General features: G+C 38.9%; 1 protein-coding gene across 1 annotated transcript; it reads right to left on the reverse strand.

The window, feature by feature from the left end:
- Positions 1–3: 3 nt before the first annotated feature.
- On the reverse strand, positions 4–15,335 carry LOC121327352 (protein FAM81B-like). The gene is made up of 8 exons (XM_041271328.1): positions 15,174–15,335; positions 8,542–8,660; positions 7,610–7,736; positions 3,723–3,829; positions 3,443–3,446; positions 3,101–3,235; positions 2,262–2,454; positions 4–1,113 (listed from the first exon to the last, which is right to left on the reverse strand). Exons 1-8 carry the CDS (start codon positions 15,333–15,335, stop codon positions 980–982), a joined length of 981 nt encoding a protein of 326 aa, XP_041127262.1. The 3' UTR covers positions 4–979.
- Positions 15,336–26,383: the final 11,048 nt, after the last annotated feature.

The following is a 26,383-nucleotide window of genomic DNA, read 5'->3' on the forward strand; positions in this document are numbered from 1 at the left end:
AAATGTGTTTTATTATGTTTACATACATTTTATATAAAATAACACTTTACTACTGTACAATTTTCTGTTTTACAGAACAAAGGGATCAGTAACAAGATTATCAGACCTCTTTTTATGGTCTCAAAAATTGTTAAAATTACACAAAATACCCAAACAGTGGGGAAGCAGAAAAGGGAGCTTCTGTTTATACTGTGGTTGCAATTCAATAAATAGTTTAGTCAGTCAGAACGGCTGGAAAGCCTACTTGTTGGTGCGACGCTTTTGGTAGTTCATTTGTGACTTCAAACATGCTAGCATAAGTTGGGTTACATTTTATAAGACACAAAGGCAAACAGACCTATGCTTCAGCTAATGCCCAGTTGAATGTACTGTATAGGAACATGTTTAAACTGTTCCCCTCTGTACTGATGATGATGGCATCAGCTGAAATATGTGTCTCCTTGCCTTAGGGGTTAATTTGATCGACCTTCACCTCTCCCCAGTAAAAAAGCTGGGTTTTATTAGAGCTTTTTACAGAATTGGGGAATCCCCCTAGATTGCATCAACCACCTTATCCTGAGATTACACCAACTCCCTGTTTTTAGGGGTAATCAGTTTCAGTAAGGTCTAAATGAGAACATGTTGAAGGAAGTGAGGGAGCAGTGTTTGCTGCATGCCCTCCATGTGGTGCACATTGACCATTATTCTGAATTGCAAGGAAGTGCACTGCTGTCCACTGAGGGGGGCAGTTAAGCCCACCAAACTTATTTTGCATGGGACCTGAGCTGGATTCAGCCATGCAGAGGTGAAACTAGCACTAGCACCCTTTGCTGCACTGGGACCCCGACCCATACAGTAATACAATCGGTGTATTTCGGAAAATAGCATTTTAAGTAGATTAAAAAAAAAAGCACACAAACAAATGATTGGAACAGACAATATACAATTCTACCAGTTTAGGCTTTCCCTGGTTCAACTGGTTCAATTTCAAGATGTGAAGTCAAACATCTTTCAGTTGAACCAGCTTCCTTCTGATCTGCTTGATGTCCTTCTGGACCTTTTCTTTGTGCATCCTGTTGTTGGTCTCATTTATCTGCCGCAGGGAGCTGATAGCGTCATGGATCGACTCGAACCCTGTTAAATGAATAGGGACACTTTTAAATGCTGTGTACTGGTTCCTTGAAATCTGTTAGCATAGGCAGTTACTTTTTGTAATGGATTGCTGCAATAAGCATTATCCTTCAGAGAAATTCTGGCCAGGGATTCAAAAGATTGATGATCCTGTATCTGCAACATGTTTTATTTTAACATTGGGGTTTCCAGACAGACCGGCGATTACTTCCAGGAGAGTTTAGTATGCAGAAGTGTTGGCTTTTAAGAAGCTTTCCTTTTAGTTGTGGTAAATAACAGTATTTCTCTGCACAAGATGTAGGGTCTGTCTCAGATAGCTGTCGGGGGGGGGGAGTTGTTATACTTTAGTATCTGAAAAGTGTTTCATGCACAGTACTGTGATTGGAAATCCGGGTTTGTCTGTTGTGTAAATCTTCAAAATGTCCACAGTATTTTTTAATTGTTTTAATCAATGCCTGTGGAAGCTTTCAAATGATGTGCAGCAAGATTCCAGGTCAACCCCTTCAAGTTATAAAGGACCCCGTGAGGGTCTCCGAATGGCTGCCCTGGTAGAAGCACTGCCCCGCGGCTTGCAGGGTGAATCATACAACCAGAGATGGCAAGTTTGAATCCTGGTTGTGCGAGGCAGCTGGTCCTCGCTGGGGATACTATGGGGATGCCGCATTAGCTTTGGCTCTCCCGGGATCCGGGCCAGGCTTGGGGGTGGAAATTTTGGGGGTGGAAATTTTCTGGGCTGGTCTTTGTCTTCCAGAGGCCGGTAGCCTGCAGACATCCGCTCTCGAGTTCCTGGATGAAAAAGACGCTGATTGGGCCTTAGGTCCCTGAGCTTTGTGCGGAATCACCACGGTGAAGGAGAAACAATAATAATAATTGGGCATTCTAAATTTTTGAAAATCGGGAGTAAAATAATTGGAGATTCTAAATTTATAAAAAATAAAAAAAATAAAGTGCCCTATAGCCAACACCCCAAGCATTTACTGTCATGGGCATCATTTCTCTCAAGGATATTTCAGTCGTCAACATCGTGACGTTTTGGTTGAGATTTTTTCATGTGTTTTTTTTTTTTTTTCACAGCAGCAGTGCAAATTCACCACTGACTTTATACTCCTAATGCATGTTATTACTCCCCGTGTACTGTGAAAGGTGCTCACCTGATCTGTATTCAGTCTTTATGATCTCAGGCTCCTCCCAGATCTTCTCTACTTTCCTAATCCTAGAGGTGAGCTTGTCTTCTGCGTGCTTCGCTCTGTTCGCCCTGATTTCAAGTTCCTGCCTCTCTTCACATTTTTCCAGTCTGACGGTTAGGAGGTTCTTGCTGTCTTGCATTTTCTTTTCTGTCATTTCCTGGAAAGATGAACAAATTCAATCCAAAATGTAAATTACTTTAATATATTTACAGTGTGGGTGAAGCCTGACGGTTAGTAATGAGAACTGGGATCTGATCCAGACTCTCACTCACTGTGGCTATCCCTTTTTTAAAGTATAGCTACAGTATGGTGGTGTGAAAAGATGTAATTCAGACCTGGGTGTCCGTAGAAGCAAGTGACAGTGATAAAATTCATGTACACTGTAGTAATCTCACAACCACCTATTGGAATCCATATAGTGCATCTAAATTGAGCTACTGTGAGGCAGTGATTTATACTGAACATCAGTCCACCTGCCACCAATAACAAATGGTTACTGCACTTTATTTATTCATTTTGCCAAAACTGAACTTGTTGACCTATTTTATATAATCTTAGAAATACCTTTTTCCCCTTATGATAGAAAAGCACCCTAATGTTTTTGTACAGTTTCGATTGTGCCTGGTTGTAATTCACTGAATATTCCTGAAAATAGGAGATTGCTATACATTACAATTTGTCCTTTCCTCTGTTTACCCATTGTAAGTTTACTACTGTGTACCCTGCTAATTGATTCTGGAGTAAAGGGCTTTTAAAATCCACCCTAATGCCTGCTTGTCTGCAGTCAATGTGCAGTCGCTTACCACTCTTTCCCGCAGCAGTGACTGGAGCTGCTCCGTGCCCTGAGTCTGGACCTGCTGGGACCGGCTCAGCTGCACTTCAGCCCACTTCCGCTGGCTGTGAATCTGCTCCCTGACATCAGCCAGAGCACCTAGGGTCTTGCAATAAGACAGGAGAATGACAAATCGATGAGTGGATACTGAACTGTACTTCTGCTGGCTCTGCCTTAAAGCCACTGTGAACTAGATGTTTTGTTTCAACAGGGTTTGTTCAAGGGAACCGTGCCCCGTGGTTGCATTATGAACACTGCATGTTAAAGTGTACTTTCAGGATAAAGGTCACGATTTTTCAGACTGTGTCCTTACCCTGCTTCAGAGGGCGTATCCGAGCACATGTGTGATGCAGGCATCCACATACTTGTATGTTAATTGAGCATACAGTCTATCAGTTTATCTGACCAAAACATTTCACATTTCAACAATCGGGAATAAAAAGCATATAAAGATGTGGCCCCAACAAAATAGGAGAAGTTACAAAAGAGGATCGTACAGCATGTAAAATGGGGGTTAACAGCAGTGTGGCCCGTGTAATTTATCTTCAATAATAATAATTCATCCTTTGCATGTGCAATAAATAAAGACCTACTTTACATCTAGCAGCTGCAGTTCGTGGAGTTGATCCCCTCGAGCTGCTCTTAAGTTTGAGTTCTGTTCAGACACAGATGTTTCCATTTTCCCCAGCAATTGCGTTATCTAGGGAAGAAATACATGGAGTTTCATTTGAGTTTCATCTTCTCCTTCTAGCCAGTATGTGCTCCGTGGTACAATTAATACAATTAATATTAAAACAAGCAAAAACTTTCATTCTAGCACAGAGCCCTTAGTATTGCGTTGTAATTAAATGAAGAGTTTGAATGTGCAGTTCAGTGTGGTTTTAACCTTCTGAACCCTAAAAACAGTTTGAGGTGCTGAATGGCACAGGAGATATGGACGATCACCCCACCCCCCCCCAGGCGGGAATAGTAGGTCGTTAGAAATGTAGTTTTGTAAAACAAGGTCACTTTCCAAACCATATTATCTCAGTATTTATTAAATAAGACATATTTGTATCAGTCTGGAAGACTGTGCTGCATAAAATTGAAATGTATTTTAAAAACATTTAAAAAACAAAGCAGTGAATGACTGCGAGAACTACAGAAAGAGCTCGACAGCGAGTTCTAGAATGGAATCTCTCTCTAATGGAGCTTCCAGGTTGATGGGTGGGAGTTCTGAGGGTTTTCCTTTAACTTATTCCTACAGTGCATTTCTTCCTTATGAAGGAATGTATTGCTTTCTGATAACCCTCTACAAAATGGGCCGAAAAATGTATCGGAATCACTAAACAAATATCTAAATATTTATCGCTGAAGGGAAGTGCGTTATGCATGAGCAGTCTGTAGCTGTGAATTAGGGTTAGTATTGGGGGTCTATGATTCACTCAGTAAAGTTTCATTACAGGTGGTGTCCAGTGAATATTAACCGTTTCAGTGTCACATTGTTTTTAAACTATTTTTTTACATTTGACTTCATGTTTACACACCATGTGATCTGAAATGACTTGGTCCTTAGAGAAGACTATGCTAAGGGGTTTGACATATCCCATCTCCAGTTTTAACCTTTCATGTGCTGTGTGGTTACACCGTGTAACAATTTTTTTTTTTTTTTTTTTGTTCCTGGGTAGTAAGTGTTATTTCTTAATTGCTTATGCCTCAAAAGTATAGAAAAAGGCTATTATTCCTCACAAACTTTGCTTTTGTGACCAGGACAGTGATATTTTGAAATATCACTATTTCCAATGGGAAAATGGGCAAATGTGTGTCTTTTCGTTCACATAAAGTCAGAAAAAAACAACATGAATCCAAACTAACATGTATTTATACTAAAGTAATACAAAAATGACTACAAAAGATTTAGAAGTGAGTAGTTTTTCGAGATTTACGATTATACTGTAAATACATAATATATCGTAAATCTCGAAAAACTACTCACTTCTAAATCTTTTGTAGTCATTTTTGTATTACTTTAGTATAAATACATGTTAATTTGGATTCATATGTTGTTCTTTTCTGACTTTATGTGAACGAAAAGACACACATTTGCCCGTTTCCCCATTGGAAATAGTGATATTTCGAAATATCACTGTCCTGGTCACAAAAGCAAAGTTTATGGGGAATAATAGCCTTTTTCTATACTTTTGAGGCATAAGCAATTAGGAAATAACACTTACTACCCAGGAACATACTGTTATTATATGATATGCGTGCACTGGTTTCAACACCTTACACACACCGTAGATTTCTTCACCTGTACTGAGATGGTGATTATAAGCAAAGTGTTTAAACATTACTTATTTACTATTGAACATCTGATCAAGATATATACTGTATAGCTACGGCCAAAAGTTTTGCACTACCTAGAATTTTAGGATTGAGACATAATAATAGTAAAAAAAGTATATGAACATAATTTAGATCTTTTATTTAACATCCTGCAATCAAAAGAACTACAAAATTATATTGCAAAAGTCTACCGGAAGCCATAATAGTAGTACAGTATTTTGTCACATTTAATTTTTTTTTTTAGTTTTTCATTAAGTGTATGGAGAACTACAAAGCGGCCTGTAATTCAATGTTAACGTAACGTCCAGTAGGTTTCATTCAAATTTGTTAAAATATGTTAATTCTATAGGGCGATGCAAAACTTTTGGCCATAACTATAGATTGAGTGGAAACATATTTTTCACTCCAAAGAAATGGCTTTCTGCTAATGACCCTGGTCTGTCAAGAGTGAAATGAGGCTTTAACCTATTAATCTCCCCACTGTGTGGATGATACTGAATTTACCAGCTCAGTGGGGAGTTCCGTGCTGAAAGTCATGATGCCTTTCCCAGTCTTCAACTAGACTGTACCATTGAAATATACTCTTCAGCCTGTCAGTTAGAAGATTAGAGATTAAACCGTGTTTGTACTGTAGCACTGCATGTGGGTGTTTGTCACACAAGTGAGGTATATTTTGTCCTCAGAAATGTAGAAGTTGGGGTAGCCTTTCACCTCCTTTCCATTTCCTACCATAGCGGGATTGGTGACCTCGTCTAGTGCCCCTGGGGCCAAATTTCTACCCCTTGCTTTCAAATTCTCCTTCTAATCATCCCTAGTCCTTTTTGAATGGGAATTATACAACAAATGTGATACATATAGACAATTGTTCACCATAGTGTTACATACAGTTACTGATTGCAATGCAGACTGCAGATGGAACTGGTGGCAGCCCCAGTTTATGTTCGAGCAAGTGTTACAGACTGGTTTCAGGGTGCAGATGGAAACAGAGCTTCGCTTTGGTTCACCACACAAGCTGTTTGAGAGAGACCCACTACTGTACTCTCCCTGCATGTTCATGTTATATCATCCAGACCTTGTGATGTAGCCTGCATGTTTATAGTCACCCTTTACATTCATTCGATCACCCTGGTTTTTGAGTAAAAGTGCAAAAGTTTCAATCTGCAATTGTGAAGAGGTCTGTGATTTCCATCAGGAATCATGTTACAAGTACACTTCTTATAGAAAGAGAGTGTAGCTCTTAAACAAATTAACTGTCCCGTCTCTTAGTAGGGAGTATGTAGTGCTGTAGTGTAGAGTCTTTGCCATAGGGTTACAAAACTTTGGTGGCAGGTAATTATTTGACCAGTCAGTGTATTTGTACATAAATCTAACGGAGAACTGTAAGTTGCATGTAATTTTACATGCTTGCCACTAGAGGGTGATTGAAAATGTAATCAGTAATGGCGGTACATTTTGAATTGCTGCTGAGAAAAACAATTTCTCTGGCAGAGCAGAAGACCATTTTACAGTAACTACTAAATCTCCAAAAATGAACACCTATTTAAAAGCTGGTTTCATGGACCCCGATTAACACTAGTTTTGGCCTCCCTTATCTAGGGTAACATTAGGTAGTTCAGGGTTATTGTTAATCAGGGTCTGTGTGAGACAGGCAGTAAAAGTTAATCTCAAAGCTGTGATTTATTTAGTTACAATGTATGGCTCATGGGATGTGCTTTCAACCAGTGACTTCATCATCTGTCAAGTAAATTGCTCAATACCTGAAGCTGAAAGTCTCATCTATCTCTCTGTGTAGCTTTAAATTGCTTGAAACTCGATTACAGTCAAGTTCTGTAAACTGCCTCGGGGGGACTTTAAAATCAAGTGAACAGCTTTTGTTCTGTCAGCTTTTCCATCATTATTTTGAAGATGTTTAAATGTAGAGATTGTGTAACTGTTACATGAGTGAATAATGTGGTGTCAATAAACAGCTTTATCCATTGCAAGCTATCCCACCAGAGCAGGGCCTCAAGATAGGCTTGAAACCAATACATGATTGACAGTTTTTTGCAACTTAACCTCCACTCTAAAACGCCCAGGCTGTTGTTTGCACAGTGACAGGATTGCAATGCGCTGATCGCCATGCCAACACTTATTCAATAGGATCCACTCCGCTCACCTTCAGTTCAAGCTCTTTGTGCATCTCCAGGGCTGACGTCACATCATGGGTTTCTTTCTGTAGTTTCTGGATCTCTTGGCTGGAAGAACTCACATCTCCAGACAGTTTGGAGATGCTGGCGTCGCATCTACGATAGTTAAAAATTAAAATTAAAAGTCTATCATATGAATACTGTACCCGCCACCCCTTTCATTTATCAGCAATTCATTTGAACTAACTGCCTTTTCTATCAAATAACTTGAATAAGTGATCTCACTTGAAAGATACAAACCAAAGTGTACACAAGAAAAGCATTGCTTTACCTTCAGTATATTATAACTTAATCCTGATTTGCATTGATTTTTTTTTTTTTTTTTTAATGGATTCATCAATCTAAAGGAAGATAATAGCTCTTGTGAGTACCATAGTGTATCCAGTGTATCATGTTCCCTCCTGAAACACTGCTTAATGTTCCCCACAATATCCACTCATTTCAAACGGAGCACCAGCATTGTTGCTGGAGGGAGCGTGAGCTGGATACACACTATGAGGCACTTTCAGTAGATTGTACATTTTCAACTGGGAACTCAGAGTTCTGTGTCAAGTAAGCTGAAACAAAAACAAAAAAAAAGTTTAGATTGTAGTTTATAGGTCTTCCTGATAAAATCCATCTTTAAAAAGGAAAACCGTAGACTGATCCTAGGATTTAAATTGAATTATGACTTATGACGCTGCTATCCATTTAACAAAACAAACAACTTTGATCCAAGTTTTTGTTTTTGGGTCTTACTTAAAAGATGCTATACAGATATCTGCGGCATCATTGTACTTGAATCCTAGGACGAGTCTGAATAAATGGGAGTGCGTGCCTGTTGCAGGTGTGATGCACAAGGACACTCCGCATACACGTTTCCAGGTGCCAGCGCTACTGCTATTCCTTCTGGGATTGGTACCTGGCCACTCTTCCACGCAGGTCTCCAATCCCAGCCAGGTGCTTGTGATCCAGGTTCTGAACTGCCAAGCTTGTTCCTGAAGAAATTCCATCCCACTGAAGGATCTGTCCTTCCAAGACCTGAAGCGGATCAAACCAAAAAAATATATACACACACACACTAAATATTGAAACAAGAAATGTTGTAGTGGTAATACTAGGATAAATGTTTCCAGTTCTGGAATAAATGTTTTGTCTAGTCTTTTCCAGTGTCTTCAAATATATATATATATATATATATATATATATATATATATATATATATATATATATATACTATAAATATATAATATATTACATAATATAATCTTTAAATACACATAAGGTACTTGAAAAGGTAGTTTTTAAATTAATAGTTTCCTTGATAACAATAGCGTCTTTGAGAATTTTCAGCCCGAATTTCGCTCTAACCATAGCACTGAGACTGTGTTGGTCTAAGTGGTGAATGTCTATGTGTGCGTGTAGACTCAAATTGTTTATCTGTACTGATCTTTTTAGACCAGAGTGCTGCCTTTGATATCATGAATTAGGAGATTTTAATTCATCCTCTTAGTGAATGGGTGGGCCTCTCTGGTACTGTTCTAAATGGGTGCAAATCATATTTATCGAATAGACAATATTGTATTGCTTTAGGAGAATCTACATCCGGATTAGCCAAAACGCATTGTGGTGTCCTGCAGGGCTCCACTCTTGGTCCCATGTTATTCTCTTAATACATCATGATTCCATTTGGGGAGATTATTCGGAAACATGGGGTGAATTTTCACAGCTATGCAGATGATACACAGATTTACATATCTGTTAAACCAGGTGACAAAACAGCTGTCAATGTCTTATTTAAGTGTCTTGCCAATATTAGAAGCTGGATGTCTCTAATTTTTACAGTTAAATCAGAATAAGACAGAAATCCTACTTTTAGGCTCTAAACAACAGATGGAGTCGACAAACATTGGTTTATGTTAAACTCAAATGTAAAATCTGAGGTGAGAAACCTGGTGGTTATTTTTGACTCTGAGCTTGGGTTTGAATTGCATATTAAACATATTACTAGAGTCTCTATCATGTGAGAAATATTGCTAAAGTTAGATCTTTTCTGTCCTAGGATGATGCTGAGAAATTAGTGCATGTTTTTATTTTTTCTAGATTAGATTACTGTGACGCTTTATTTTCTGGACTGACATGTTATGCTCTATCATGCCTGCAGCGTGTGCAAAATGCAGCTGCTAGAATTTTAACGAGAACAAAGGGCTCACATTACACCTGTGTTGGCATCATTGCATTGGCTTCCCCTGTGTTATAGGCTTGATTTTGAAGTTTTATTAGTAGTACTTAAAGCATTGAATGGATTAGCTCCAGACTATTGAATGGATTAGCTCCAGACTACTTGAATGACATGCTAATTCCATATCAGCCGGAACTCATTCTGTGTATTCCGAGGGTGAGTCGTTAAAGGATTGGAGAGGCTGCATTATGTTTTAATGCCCCCACACTCCGGAACTCTATACCGTCTTTTATTAACGATTCACCTTCAACTGTTATTTTTAAATCTCGATTAAAAACATATTTTTTATAACATTACTTTTTCCTAATATTAACATGTTTTAGTTTGAGTTTTGTTATTACTAAAACAGCCATTTTGGTTTCAGGTCAACACAATTTTTTAAAAGTCAGTTGTATTGATACAGTATCAGGGAAGATAATTGTGAAGTTTGGAGTTAGTGAAGTAAATAGTTTGTCAACTGACGCAGATTTAAATTTCAAATGTAAATGTATAAGTGGTGGCCATATTGTTTTATAAAACATCACCATTTTCACATCTTTATATCCCATTGTTACTGGGACAATAACTACCAAGTTTGGAGTTTGTTGAGCAAACAGCTTTCAAACAGCAGCAGTTTGGTAGGGGTGCGTTTTGATAACATTTGTGGCAGCCATTTTGACATGAAAATTTATCACAGCAACTTCTGCTTTGCAAACTTAATGCGGGTTTGGATGCTGATGATAAATGCCAAGTTTCAGGTCAATCGCTTCACCGGTTCCCAAGAAGAAGATTTCGAAAGGTTTTATCGAAAAATGCATCACTGCGCCAATTGCAAGGATGCAGCAGCAAATTTTTTTTTTTTTTTAACATCTGACAGGCAACGTATCGAGTTTGTTACCTGCCAAGTCAGAACCTGAACAGTCACACAGCCTCGAAGCAACAGCAGTTTAAAGTTTGGGGAATAATAATAATATTAAAAAAAAGAAATCTTAACAATAACACTAGGCTAATAAAAAAAAAAAAAAAAAAAAAAAAAAAAAAAAAAACAACTAAAAAAAAACAATTTAACAATAATAATAGACTTCCCTGCCTTTGGCTTGGAAGCCTAATAATTTCAGTTCTAATCAGGGCTTTGAGCTATGATCAAGAGAGCTTGCTGTAATCAGTCAATTGATGGGGAAGGGCTACCTATGGTCCCCTTTTCATTTTTATTTGATAAGGCAGTGGTTTGCAAGCTAACAACAGAAAATGAACTTTAAAGCACAAGACTGAACACAATGGATGTGCATCTTTCCTCTTCTACTAAAAGATGTAGTGGTAACCCTTTAACAAAACACTTCCATCTTTCAACGGCTCTAGTATCATTTTCCCATCTTTCTATCTATAATGGTATTTAACAATGATGATGTCTGATTTGTTTTCCTTGACCCAGAGAAAAATATGCCTTCTTTGATCTACCAGTATCTACCAGAGCCTTTAAGACCTCACCATTACTCCATCAAGTTGCATTGGGATTCTGGGATTCTGTGAACTGTAGAAAATCAGTACATAAGAACATAAGAACATAAGAAAGTTTACAAACGAGAGGAGGCCATTCGGCCCATCTTGCTCGTTTGGTTGTTAGTAGCTTATTGATCCCAGACTCTCATCAAGCAGCTTCCTGAAGGATCCCAGGGTGGCAGCTTCAACATTATTACTGGGGAGTTGATTCCAGACCCTCACGATTCTCTGTGTAAAAAAGTGCCTCCTATTTTCTGTTCTGAATGCCCCTTTGTCTAATCTCCATTTGTGACCCCTGGTCCTTGTTTCTTTTTTCAGGTCGAAAAAGTCCCTTAGGTCGACACTGTCAATACCTTTTAGAATTTTGAATGCTTGAATTAGGTCGCCACGTAGTCTTCTTTGTTCAAGACTGAACAGATTCAATTCTTTCAGCCTGTCTGCATATGACATGCCTTTTAGCCCGGAATAATTCTGGTCGCTCTTCTTTGCACTCTTTCTAGAGCAGCAATATCTTTTTTATAGCGAGGTGACCAGAACTGCACACAATATTCAAGATGAGGTCTTACTAGTGCATTGTACAGTTTTAACATTACTTCCCTTGATTTAAATTCAACACTTTTCACAATGTATCCGAGCATCTTGTTAGCCTTTTTTATAGCTTCCCCACATTGTCTAGATGAAGACATTTCTGAGTCAACAAAAACTCCTAGGTCTTTTTCATAGATTCCTTCTCCAATTTCAGTATCTCCCATATGTTATTTATAATGTACATTTTTATTTCCTGCGTGCAGTACCTTACACTTTTCTCTATTAAATGTCATTTGCCATGTGTCTGCCCAGTTCTGAATCTTGTCTAGATCATTTTGAATGACCTTTGCTGCTGCAGCAGTGTTTGCCACTCCTCCTACTTTTGTGTCATCTGCAAATTTAACAAGTTTGCTTACTATACCAGAATCTAAATCATTAATGTAGATTAGGAATAGCAAAGGACCTAATACTGATCCCTGTGGTACTCCACTGGTTACCACACTTCATTCTGAGGTTTTTCCTCTAATCAGTACTTTCTGTTTTCTACATGTTAACCACTCCCTAATCCATGTACATGTGTTTCCTTGAATCCCAACTGCGTTCAGTTTGAGAATTAATCTTTTGTGCGGGACTTTGTCAAAAGCTTTCTGGAAATCTAAATAAACCATGTCATATGCTTTGCAATTATCCATTCTTGATGTTGCATCCTCAAAAAAATCAAGCAAGTTAGTTAGACACGATCTCCCTTTCCTAAAACCATGTTGACTGTCTCCCAGTACCCTGTTACCATATAGGTAATTTTCCATTTTGGATCTTATTATAGTTTCCATAAGTTTGCATATAATAGAAGTCAGGCTTAGGTTCAGTTTTGTTTCCCTTTTTGTGGATCGGTACCACCCCTGTGTCAGGAGACTGCTGCATGATCTTGGTTAGCGGTTTATAAATTACTTCTTTCATTTCTTTGAGTACTACTGGGAGGATCTCATCCGGCCCAGGGGATTTGTTTATTTTAAGAGCTCCTAGTCCCTTTAACACTTCTGCCTCAGTTATGCTAAAGTTATTTAAAACTGGATAGGAACTGGATGACATGTGGGGCATGTTGTCAGTATCTTCCTTTGTAAAAACTTGTGAAAAGTAATCATTTAATATATTTGCTATTTTTTTTTCTTCTTCTACGATTTTGCCATTTGTATCTCTTAAACATTTAATCTCCTCTTTGAATGTTCGCTTGCTGTTGTAATATTGGACAAACATTTTGGAATTGGTTTTAGCTCCCTTAGCAATGTTCATTTCTATTTCTCTCTTGGCCTTTCTAACTTCCTTTTTGACTTGCGTTTGCAGTTCTGTGTACTCTTTCTGCATACTTTCTTTTTGGTCCTTTTTTAATGCTCTGTAAAGTGTCTTTTTTCACTGAATTCTTTTTTTAATTGATCTGTTAAACCATTTTTGCAATTTAGTTTTACATTTAGATTTGTCTACTTTAGGGATGTAATTGTTTTGTGCACTACATTTTTGAAGAACAACCATCCTTCTTCTGTGGGTGTTTTCTCTATTTTAGTCCAATCTACTTCTGTTAGTCTCTGTTTCATACCTTCATAGTTTGCTTTTCTAAAATTGTAAACCTTAGCTTTAGTCATTACTTTTGGGGTTTTAAAGAACACTTCAAATGAGACCATGTTGTGGTCTGAGTTTGCTAGTGGTTCTCTGACCTCTGTTTTAGTTATTCTGTCTTCGTTATTTGAAAAGACTAAATCAAGGCATGCCTCCCCTCTAGTGGGTGCCTTGACAAATTGTGTTAGGAAGCAGTCATTTGTCATTTCCACCATTTCTATTTCATCCTTTGTGCTCCCCACCGGGTTTTCCCATTTTATTTGGGGGAAGTTGAAATCCCCCATTAGTATGGCTTCTCCTTTGCTACACGCATTTCTAATGTCATTGTATAACAGATTATTTTGCTCACCATCTGAATCTGGTGGTCTACAGCATGCTCCTATTATTATGCCCTTTGAATTTTTGTCCGTTATTCTGACCCATATTGATTCGGTTTTATTTTCTTTGTCCAAGTTTAACACCTGGGCTTCAAGACTGTTTCTTATGTATAGCGCCACCCCTCCTCCTCTTCTGTCCTGCCTGTCTTTCCTATACAGTGTATACCCACAAATATTATATTCCTCGTTGTAGAATATGGTCCAATGATCAAGATAGGTGAAGCCTTCCCGTGTGCACCACGTCTTCAGCCATGCGTTTAGATTAATTATTTCCAGCTGTTCATATGGTCCTTTGCAAGGTGCCGGTAGTATACCAGAAAATACCACAGTTTTGGTTTTCTCTTTTAATTTCCTTCCTAGCTCTCTGAATTTGTTTTGCAGGGATTTTGGTCTGTCTCTTCCAATGTTGTTTGTACCGATGTGGACGACTACTACCGGGTCGTCTCCTGTTCGTTCTAGGAGCCTGTCCACGTTCTCAGTGATGTGCTTGACCGAGGCTCCCGGAAGGCAGCACACTGTTGTAGTAAGGGGGTCCAAACTGCGAATTGAACTTGCTGTGTTTCTCAATGTGGAGTCCCCAACAATCATGACCTCCCTTCTTTTTGCTGTCTGGTCACCACTGTTAATGGGATCCTGGATGTTGTTCCTTTCGTTCGCTTGTTGTTGGTTCTGCTCATCAAAATTCTGAAGTGACTCAAATTTGTTGGTTGTTTTGATTTTGGGTGGTTGTACTTGGTGTCAGAAAGATTCATGGCAGACTAAGCAAAAGATGTCAAGTGACAGATCAAGTACAGTTAATGGATAAATCAAGAAAACTATCTTTGCTCATACTGTAAGGACATCTCATCCTGTGATCATTTTATTGCAACACCAAACAGCACCAAAGTAGAAAAAAACAAAAAATCTTTCACTAAAAAAGCTCAATACTTTGGGAAACTCCTTTTCTTCAACTTTGATGCTGTTTGGTGTCCAAATAAAATGATTTACTTAATTTTTATCACCTAGATTTTGTGATCCAGAAAGATGCTAGTAATTTGAATGGACTCGTCCAATAGTCTTGATGTTAGATGAAGCCTCTGTAAGCAGTTATTGGTTAAATATTTCATTTTCAGTAGCATGACCCACATCATGCTATTGGGGGGGGGTTGGGAGAAGGGGCAGTCTGCTTATGAAGACATGAGAACAGAAATTCCCAGAAAAATGCAGGTTAATGATACTGAAGTTCTAACAGACGAAAGAGATAAATATGCACATAATGCAATTTCAGCCCCAGTCCCTGATCTGTTCCAGGTCCATGGTCACCATGTCTATCTTTACCTCAATGTCTGTGCTGGGCTGCTTGACAATGCTGGTGATGGTCTGGATGTGGTTCTCCAGGAGTGTTCTGGAGGCAGTCTTTGCCTGGTAGGTGCCCTGGGTCCCCAGCAGGTTGGTGACGATGTCCTCCTTGATCCGAAAGGCCTGCTCCAGCAGCGCCATTGTTATTCTATCCTGATTGGACAGCAGGTCCTCTAGAAAGTTCCTCTAGGAAACAAGGCTTGTCCCCTGGCCGGGGAGAAAGAAAACCAGAAAATCTGTTCTGTTAATCAGAAGCCCCAATGCTTTTTCCTGATTTATATGTGCTATTATAAGAAATATATAAAAAACTAAACTAAAAGATCATTCTTAATTATGGTAGTACAGTAATATGTATTTATGTGTTCCAATACCTAGAATACCTAGAATCTTCCAATAGATTCCTATTGATTGTAGACAGAATGTTTAAAATCTATATAAACATGTAAGGGGAAAATAGCAAAAAATATATTTTTTTTTCTATTAAATTTCAGTTTTTTAAAAGCATCTTTCCAGACTGCACATTTGATATTAGACTGCTATTAAATATCATTAAAAAAAAAAAAACTAAAAGGCAATTCTGTTTAAAGATATCCATAAAACCGGTTTCCACAGCAATGCAGCAGTTCACAATACAGAGCTGCACTTTTACCAGATAGATGGGTTTCCTGTTTACCAGTACACAGGAAATATAGTGTGAAAAATCCTGTATCTGTGGCATGAGAGGAGACTGGGTGCTGGGAGGTAAACCAGAGAAGCGGCGTGTCTGACTATCTAGTACACCTGATACAGTACCTGTCACTTCAAAATATTGAGAATGTTACTAAATGCTTATTCTTTATGTCATTTTTAATGTAAATCCTGGCTGCGTTGTTGTTTGTGAAACTGCAATGTGTACCATAAGTTATGAGATCAAAGCAAACAGCAGATGAAAGCATAGTTTGAATATTCTGTTTCTTTCATTTACTTTGTTGTAAAGTGACCTTTACAGCCTGCTGTTCTGTATCAAACTTACACAAAAGGAATTGCTTTCAATTAGTGTAATTGACAATTGATTTCTTTGCCTGGTAGACTCTTGATTTACTGCATGTCTAGAAATGGGTTTAATTATTGAATTAGCTGCATGTCTTGGCTGAAAATTGCTCAGTGAATCCTGACTGCCACAACTCTATATAGCCACATATAGGCTTTTGTCAAAACTGAATTCAAAATCCTTTTAGAATATGTGACCAGTTTGCTTCTGCATTAATCTTGTTGGAAGGGAAGTGGATTCCATGAACATCCACAGTTTATTTAAATGCTGAAATGTCAGTGTTTTGTAGGCCAGAGCAAAGGGAGGCTGCTAATGACATGTCTGTCACTTCTCAGCAATGTATAACATGGTGATCCAGTGGTTAAAGAAAGGGGCACAAACTAGCATCATGGTTTCAAGACAATCATCCTGCTATTCAACTAAAGAGCAAGCTCTCTAGCAGAGAGGCAAGGACATCGTCAGCCGCTTGGAGGAGACCCACTGCAAGTGCAATACTTGATTGGGAGTCAAAATGGTGCAAAAGTTAACAAATGACATTGTTGAGGAAAGTGTCTCATATTTTATTTCACCAGTATGATTCTCTGGGACACTTTCTTACCAGCATTTGAAAGTGTTTTGAAGCTAAGTTCTGACTTCAAGCCTCCACATGAATAACATTAGTGCCAGTAGTGACTTACTTGTCAGGGAACGGCTGATATAACTGCATTGTGGTCTCTCTTGACATGTTCTTGTGAACCTTTCGAAGCAGCAGCAGCCACACTGAAACACAAGTTAACACACACACACACGGCCATTGTTTCCTACTCTGTGGAATTTTCTAGATATTTTATTAAGTGCAGCAGAACTCCTGTTAACCTTTAAATAAGTACTGTTTATTTCTTTTTATGATTATGATAATTCTGAGTAGTAATGTTGTTGAAGCTGACACCCTGGGATCCTTCAAGAAGCTGCTTGATGAGATTCTGGGATCAATAAGCTACTAACAACTAAAAGTGCAAGATGGGTCGAATGGCCTCCTCTCGTTTGTAAACTTTCTTATGTTCTTATTGCAATTGGTCAAATTGTACATTTGATTTTTTTTTTTTTTTTTTTAACTTTTTAATACTGTAAAAGCACATTCTAAAGGTTCTACTTAATATCAGCATATAATGGGAGTGCTGTAATCAGGGACAGGCTCCTGATATAATCACTGTTGTTATTATCACACTCCTGTTAATATCACTTACATTTAACAATCATAGAACTGATTTTCATTCTATTTAATATCAGTTGGGTAAATGAAAGCAGATGTACAGTAAGGTGCTTTACACTGTTGGAAAGCACAACACACTGCATTATAAAATGCATATGATTAAAGCTTGATTGTTTTAAAATGATTGAAATGTGTTGCACTGTGAAGCAAACTGTACAGCCTGAAAGCAGATTTGTATTACAGGACACAGTCAATGCAGTACCTAGCTCTATATTTCCTATTTGGTGATATCAACACTGTATTGTGTTGATTATGTTGCCATGTTGTTGTGAAACTCCTAAGAAAGTCAACACTCCTTATTGTCACCTTGTATGCTCAGGTCCTTTGAAGTGAAGTGTGCCATCATTTAGAGTAGAACATTAGTTTTACAAGATTCAGTTAGAAAGAGGCTGAGTAATATGGTACAAGTCTATAGCCTCAGACTAATTCAAGAAACGTGTCTTATTGGGTAGGGATTTCTTGGAGAAAAAATACAATTTACCCCTGCTGTCACATTATGAAGAGAAAAAAACACATTTTGTAACAATGAAAAGCAAATTCTTCCTGTTTTTACCATTTATTAGACCAACAAAATACATATTGATCTAGCAATTCACTGTTCCTACACCTTACAGCCTCTTGCAGTTGTAAAAACACACACTGTCCTGTCACCTGTCACCTGGAGAAGCAGCGTTTGCATTCTCAACACCTATAATCCTATAAAACAAAGCTATAAATACACAACTAGAAAAAGGAAAATAGAATCAGGTAGATGCAAATTCCAGCAGCTTCTATTCATGAAATTGTATATCAATATGGAAAATATGAACTCACCAGAAGCCTGTTCACTGCTAAGCACAGCATCTCAGGTAAGCACAGCACACATCTCACCTGGATACCTGTATCTCAGGTAAGCACAGCACACATCTCACCTGGATACCTGTATCTCAGGTAAACACACAGCATGCACCAGCAAGCTACATGCCAGGCTGCACTTTGTGTACACTCATTTTACTCTCAAAACACACAGATTGACTTTCACTGAAGCAGATAGAAGGATAAATCATCATATCAGTAAACAGTACAGCCTGCTGTTCCTATGCAGCAGAGAAAACAATCATGTGTGAATTCTTCTGTTCAGTAACACATCTCATACACTTCCAGTGGTACATGAAGCTTGCACATTATATCAGACAAAACCCAGTCAGGCCTCAAAATGTACACTTACATCAAATGCAGTACACTTCCCAGTGCATCGGTGTCTTGGAGTTTTTGTTGACACTTGTCACCATGGTAACTCCTATCTAGATAAAGTGTGGTTATGTAACACATGACCTAAACAAGGAGGACATGCAGCTTTGTTAAACTCCAGACACATGCCTTTGATATAAGAGAGGGGATAAACAATTAGGCAACAATGTTCAAATATGCTAATCACAGAGGCCAGAGATAAACACGACCAACATTCAAGATTAAAAAAAAAAACATTCTCATTCCAGATTCCGATCTGATGCCAGAAATATGATGTTAACATGCATGCTAGCTATCACCTCTAACTACCATTCAACAGTGATGGATCGAGACACGATAAATAAGTACTGGTATTTGCATGCGCTAATTAGATTCAATGAAAGGATTCTAAATGCATTCCTTATAATGCCAACTGATTCAATCTACTTCATGAAAAAGAATATACAGTACTGGTATTTTATTTTGAAATTTAGTATGCTAAATTAATGCTTCTTTCAGAAAAAGCCAAATGTTACATACAACTATAAAGCATTGTAGAAAGAATGCATTATGAATACAAAAAAACAGATTCATCATGGTGCAATTAAATATAGGTATGGAACACCAGCTTTGCTAGTGTACTTGTTATACATTATACCATAGAAATATTTCTCACAGAATGTTTTTTGAGAGCTGATAGCTTGTTTTTTTAATCTGTGGTTTGCATAAAGAGAAGCGGGGTCAGAAAATCTTTTCATGGAACAGGCTCAAGGGCTGTGAGGAGTAAGCCCTGGGACTTGAAGGGGGAATAATGTGCTTGTGACTTTAAAAAGGTGACATGCTTTCCCCTTGACTCACAGAGGCTGGGAAGCAAGCGATGCTTTCCCCCAAGGGGAAAATGAGAATTAGAAAAGAGGATATATATGAGAAGACTAGAAGTTGCCCTGATTAACAAGGAACGCCTACGCTTTGGGAGAATGGCATGGCCAGACCTCTGAGACAGAGCCACATGGAGCAACAGGAATTTTGAAAGAGAGAAGGAAATGAACATGCAAAGGGGCCAGAGAGGAACACTGGCATCAATGAAAGCAAGTTGTTAGTAAATAATACTGGATTTCCCCCTGGCTCAGAGAGAACCACCCTCTCAGAAGTGAGACTGAACCAATCGGCCTCCAAGTATGCTGCCTCCAGGGGGAACCTAAAATGATAGAAAGATTGTTAAGATAGATTTGGCTGGGGGTCCCCTCTGGCTCTCGGAGAACCTTCCTCACAGAGGCTGAGGTCAGCTCAGCTTGGCCTTTGGTTGGGAACTGAATGATACTTGCCCCCAGAGGAAGACCGCTGCAGAGGTGGCACTGCATTTTGGAGGGGAGGAAGGTGGAAAACGCAAAAAGCAAGACAGAGAATAAATATTTACCCCAGGGCTTAGATAGGGAGGTTAATTAATATATTGGCTTGATTAACTAGCCCAATAGTTACAATTAAAGGTTCGGGTGCCAGCATTGCATTTGTGAACTACTGTACAGTTCAAATCTTCATTAAGTGCTTCTTTAACAGATTACATTATAAGCTACAGCCACTAAGTACCAAAAATGTAGCATCCAAAAAGAAAAAACTCTAATTTAATAAACCTAAAAGCTTTTCTTTGTGTCCTGAAGGACATTTCACTTTCAAGCCCATGTGGTTTTGAATCAGATATATTCCCTTTTGCCAAGAGACGCAATATTGAAAGTGAAAAGAGAGTACAATACACAGAGCTGCTATCCCATCACTTTGTGGCATAGCCAGGATGCAGAGGTATAAGTAAGAACAGTGCATCACTCAACACTGTTGCATATGCATGATATCTGAAAAGGAAAGGCATTGAGTTCACAATGGACAGTAGGAAATCTAAATATTTGTACTAAAATCTACATTTTATAGATACCACAAACTTCTTTGATATTTATAAATACATTATTAACATTAACATACTACACTTGATTCATTTGTACAAAATGGGATAATTGCTGCCTAATGAAGGGATAATGGCCTTGCTTTAGCATGTTACGAGGTAATAATGGAACCATATTAGTTCATTTTATGAGAGCAGAGCTTGGGTGTCTGTGTGAAACATTTCACCAGTAAACCGTGGCTTTAGAACAGGTGTCATTAATTATTGTAGTATCATCTTCTCATCTGTGCTTTATTTGCCATTCCTTTATTGAGTAATAACAGAACTGCTGACCACCTTATATGATTTTGGAAAATGACTTCCCCAGTAATATAAAGAAATTGTCTGATTTTGTTTTCTGGTATTCACACGAATACCAGAATGCCAGCACACCCATTATCCCATATACAGCAGCTGGGATACTTACTAGTTTGTTGCTGCAAGACTGGGAAATATCTGCAAAGCTACTACTGACATACAGGTGGCACAACAACAAGTTCATGCACGTCAGCCAAACAGCGGGGCTATTTACAATAATGTTTATTCCAGTGACAATACATGTACACATGCATGCACACACACACACACGCACACACGCACACACACAATAATCCAACGTGCCCAAAAAACAGCAGATGTTCCCAGAGTAAAGTGTCCCGTTATTGTGTTCAGTGCTGTGTTTTGTGTCATGCCCAGTGTTTGTGGTGATCTCCAGGTTGTGTTCAGTGCTGTGTCTCGTGTCATGCCCGGTGTTTGTGGTGATCTTCAGGTTGTGTTCAATGCTGTGTCTCGTGTCATGCCCAGTGTTTGTGGTGATCTCCAGGTTGTGTTCAATGCTGTGTCTCGTGTCATGCCCAGTGTTTGTGGTTATCTCCAGGTTGTGTTCAGTGCTGTGTCTCGTGTCATGCCCAGTGTTTGTGGTGATCTCCAGGTTGTGTTCAGTGCTGTGTCTCGTGTCATGCCCAGTGTTTGTGGTGATCTCCAGGTTGTGTTTAGTGCTGTGTCTCGTGTCATGCCCAGTGTTTATGGTGATCTCCAGGTTGTGTTCAGTGCTGTGTCTCGTGTCATTCCCAGTGTTTGTGATGATCTCCAGGTTGTGTTCAGTGCTTGTCTCGTGTCAAGCCCAGTGTTTGTGGTGAACTCCAGGTGGTTCTGCTGGCTTGCTGGCTTCAGCTCCCGTTAATCTCCGTCTACAAACAAAACAGCGCTCCGGCATGATTAAACTTCAGCGTAAGGGGCTGTATTCATGTAGCTGAGTCCCCTTTGTATTGCCAAACTCCTGCCTGTGATCAGCAAAGTTCCACACTCTATCCAATCGCTGCGTACTCCACAGCTGATCACAATACATTTGTTTCGCAGTCTTACAACTACGTTTTTCTACCAAGATGGCTGACGTCCGGTTCCGTCCAACCATTGAGTCGGCCCATTCCGGTGAAAGCATACCACTGACCTTATTTAGTTCCCTTCCTGGTCGGGAGGAAGATTTGCAGCTCAGACTCCTTCTCTCCACCACAACGCCTTACCCAGAATGAATGTTGAATGTCTAGCCTCTTAGTAGCATTTGCCACAGTGTATACTGTAGTTTGCACAAAAGGAGAAATAAACTCATATAACAAAATCACTCATACTTAGAAACAACAATGAACACGGTAATTGAAAAACCCAGGCAGAGTGATTGTCATGTTAAAATAATGTTGGCACTTCATATATTACAGGAAACTGAGTTTTCAAAACATCTTTCCCAAGTAGTGTTTGGCTCACATAAAATAAACTGCTGAGAGGATGTATCTTTCACTGGACACAACTGAAACACTGAGTTTCAATCTGCTGGGGATTCATCTGTCCTGCAGAGCTGCCAACTTTGCAATGTTTCCAGTAGATCTATCTGTCATATAAGTTTCAAGTGAACCTATTGCTTCTCTGCCTCACTCAGGTCTATTAAAATGTCCTTTCCCTCTTTGACAAACATTTCCATATTAACTGGAGGTTCACTTGCACTACAAACTTCCCCTCTTACAACACTCAAGGTCGTTTCAGCTAATTAATATAATTATTAGAGATGCAGTAATTAAGTTTTGCGCATCTCAATTATACATTGATTGATTGGTGCTCTATTTGTACAACTCAAGTGTATTTATTTGTATGTGTTTTGTAGAGCCTTTGGAAGTCGTGGTTTCCAGTTGATATATAGGCAGTCAAAAAATTGACATCATAGTGTCAAAAACAAAAACGACAATGCAAATGTGATGAATTAATGGAGGTGAGGAGAAGGGGATTACACTGAATCTATTGAAACATAAATCAAACGCCTTTCACCATTAAAAAGCCAGAGGCAAGTCACTTTGTTTAGACTGTTAACTAATTAAAGACTCTTAGTTAATGGATGCCTAGGTTAGTGCTGGTCATGTCAATTAATTGATTTCATTTATTTTGTTGTCATTGACCTCAGGAAGAGAGATTCATGTTTAAACTTAGGAACCTGTGGGGGGCTCCCAAGTGATGCATCTGTAAAGGCGCTCCACGAGGAGTGCAGGATGCATCCTATAGTCTGGAGGTTGCTGGTTTGGGTCCAGGCTATTCCAGGGGGGTGGCACACAATTGGCCAAGCGCCGCCCAGGAGGCTGCTTAGGTCGGCCAGGGTGTCCTCGTCTCACCGCGCACCAACAAACCATGTGTATTGACTGGGCACCTGCAGTCTTGCCTGTAAGTTGCCCAGAGCTGCATTGTCCTCCGACGCTGAGGCTCTGGGTTGGCTGCATGACAGGCCCGCAGAGTGAAAAAAAAAAGCGGTCGGCTGACGGCACACCCTTCGGAGGACAGCGTGTTTGTCTTCTCCACTCCTGAGTCGACACGGGGGTGGTAGTGGTGAGCTGAGCTTAAAGTACAATTGGAAATGTCAAATTGGGAGAAAAGAGGGGTAAAATGAATTGGCGACTATTAAAGCGCTACCTCAGTGGATATGGAAGGGAAAGCTGTCTGAGTGATTTCTTGCCAAATGCTTCAGGAAGAGCTGGGTATCTTTAGGAAAACAAAAATACATGTCTGTCGTTAAGGAAGATTAAAAAAAAAAATCCCTTATCCTTTCAAGTTGCAAAAGGATTAAAAAAAATAAACTTATTTACTGAAACGAAATAAAATACCTGCTGTGTTTATTTCCAGTTGTATTACTATAATAGTTTTCTCCTTTTGAAAAACTTGAGAAACTTGCTCTTTGGGGTAAAGACTTTGAAAATCAGCCCCATACGTTTATATTTGCTTCTCTGTGCTTATGAATTAAATATTTGATCATAAAACAGTAAACTTGTGCAGTAAAAGAGTATTGTATATGGTTTCAGTGTTCATCAATAAGATGTACAGTTTAGTAAGCTGGGATGGACGCAAGCCGTTAGCAGATGAGAATATACTAGGTGAAAGTCTTGCGCTTCTAAGGTTCATTCCTGTCATCATTGAGTAACCAGCTGCCTCCCCTAATGACTTATTCTGTATGCTTTGCAGTGACATGCTTTGACCTCAGAGGCACTGCAGATGTGAAATGACCTGCAGTAAAAGGAGTTGACAAAGTTAACCTTTGTCAATATTTTAACAGTACATCGGATCACAGGATCAGAGGACACAGCTGACAATGAAGCGAAGACCGACGCAGGACAGCAGGGTAGAAAACTGACCACCTGTTCTTTTCTATACAGAGAAAGGTGAATAGAATGGGTTACCAAGCCATGTTGTTGCTGAATCAAATGTGCTTGTTTATGAACTGAGAGTTTTCTATAATCCACTATGGCACCGGATACATGTATTTTTTAATGACAATACATGTTTGCTATATCATGTGTTTCTTTCAATACTGCACAACAGTTAAGGAATTATTTATTTAATTCTTTTATTAGTTATAATGATAACAGCCCCTTTGAATGCATGACAATCTATCCTGTGCTCAATTGCTATTTTGCCATTTTTCATGTGTTTCTTTTTCTTTCTTGAGCTACAGCAGCGCGGTCCACAGAAGAATGCATTTTGCAAAAATATATTAAGCGATCAGTCAGAAACCACATAGGTAAAACAGATCATGGTTGTGGAACACTGCAGCTTTAAGAGGAAAAATAACAAGGTTAAATTATTTGAAATTATATGATGATTGCAGTTCAGGTCGTAAAAAACATACAAACCCAATAACAGCAAGTATTTAATTTGGAGATGATGTTCCATGATGTATTGATAGTTTCGAATTAGCATGACAGACCACAAGCTTAGTCTTCTGCCAAAAATAAGCCATATGTCAGCAATGACAGCAGAAAGCAGTGAATGAGGATCAAACTGATGCCAAAATACCCAGACCCAATTCACGAAGCAGACCAGTGTGACTTTATAATACTGTCAAGTGCCAAATCTATACTCCCCCAAACATAATCTAAGCACTTATTCTTGCCCCATCACCAGCGCAGTGCTGAGGCGTGCAAATTGATAAAAAATGTAATTCTATTTAAATGGCCATCAGTGTCTAATCCTCCAACACAATAGTAAAGGTAGTTACTGAGGATTGAATCTTTGCCTCCTGGTTCAGACACAAAAGAACTGTCTGCTATTCCAAGAGTGCCGATGGCAACTACTTACAAAACATACAGAGACAACAGCAATTCAGCAGAACAGTAATTATTAGGTGTTGAAGCTGCATTTGGCTGTGATTCAAGGAGTTCATTAGAAAGTGTGAACACAATGTTGTGCTCTGACAGTAAGAGGTTGCACTATTTTGCAGGTCTGTTAAGTTCCTGTAGAATGTTACTATTTAAACTGTCTTTGCAATTTCAAAATACTCAGGCAACAGCTGCACATGAATACATTTTGACTGTGAACCCGTAGTGGGATGGGATATGCAAATATATGTGTAGCATTGTTTACAGAAAAAGATTTATTTTTGCCATGATAATCATGGCAATAGCAATAACAGATCTGAGGATGACACTCTTGGTTGGGTTAACTGTAATATAAAATATCTAGCATTCAACATCTCAAAAGTCTCTTCAGATATAAGTGTGAATTTGTTTGGTAATTTACACCTACACCTGAAGATAATACCTTAGAGGCTTTGAAAGCTAGAGATTTAATACCCCTGTTAATCTAATCAGTGTCAAATCTATTAGCGTTATTTCTACAAATTGCCACATGTAGCAGGTGCTGCAGTGATGGATCTGTAACTGCTCGTGCAAGGGGTCTGTGCCCAGCCTCTGCACCAGAAAAGACAATTATCTGCAGTTCCTGATGAGTTCAGCAAGGTCTGTGTTCATACATACAGGGTGTACCCTAGGGAGAAAGTTAGCTCTTCATGAGTGCAAAAGAGCTGAACCACTTGCCTTGTGATAAAGTATGTAATACATAAAGCCTGGGCATATAAAGCCTGTATTAGGTTTGAGTGGGGCATGATTTGTGGGTTGCTGTCCAACCTGAAGGATCTGTGTCCAAGACTGAGGCAAACCTTGGACACTGTGTGAAACGTCATGTAGGGTTTACCAGTAGGGGATTCTTGATTGGTCTACGTGCACTGCATTTTACAGTGATTGTCCCTGACTGGGGAAGACAACAGCATCAGTTAATATGCACAATGACGCAAAGACGACATGCAGGTTGTGGACCAGCTTCTCTGACTTTCATTGCATTTAAATTGTATTTTAAACACTTGCGGCAATATTGTCATAAGGGAGGAGTTTATTTATTTTAATATAACTTGTCTTGATTTGAATTCAACTGTCTTGGCTATACAACCTAACATTCTA

This window comes from Polyodon spathula, chromosome 2, assembly GCF_017654505.1.
Source record: "Polyodon spathula isolate WHYD16114869_AA chromosome 2, ASM1765450v1, whole genome shotgun sequence".
NCBI lineage: Eukaryota > Metazoa > Chordata > Actinopteri > Acipenseriformes > Polyodontidae > Polyodon > Polyodon spathula.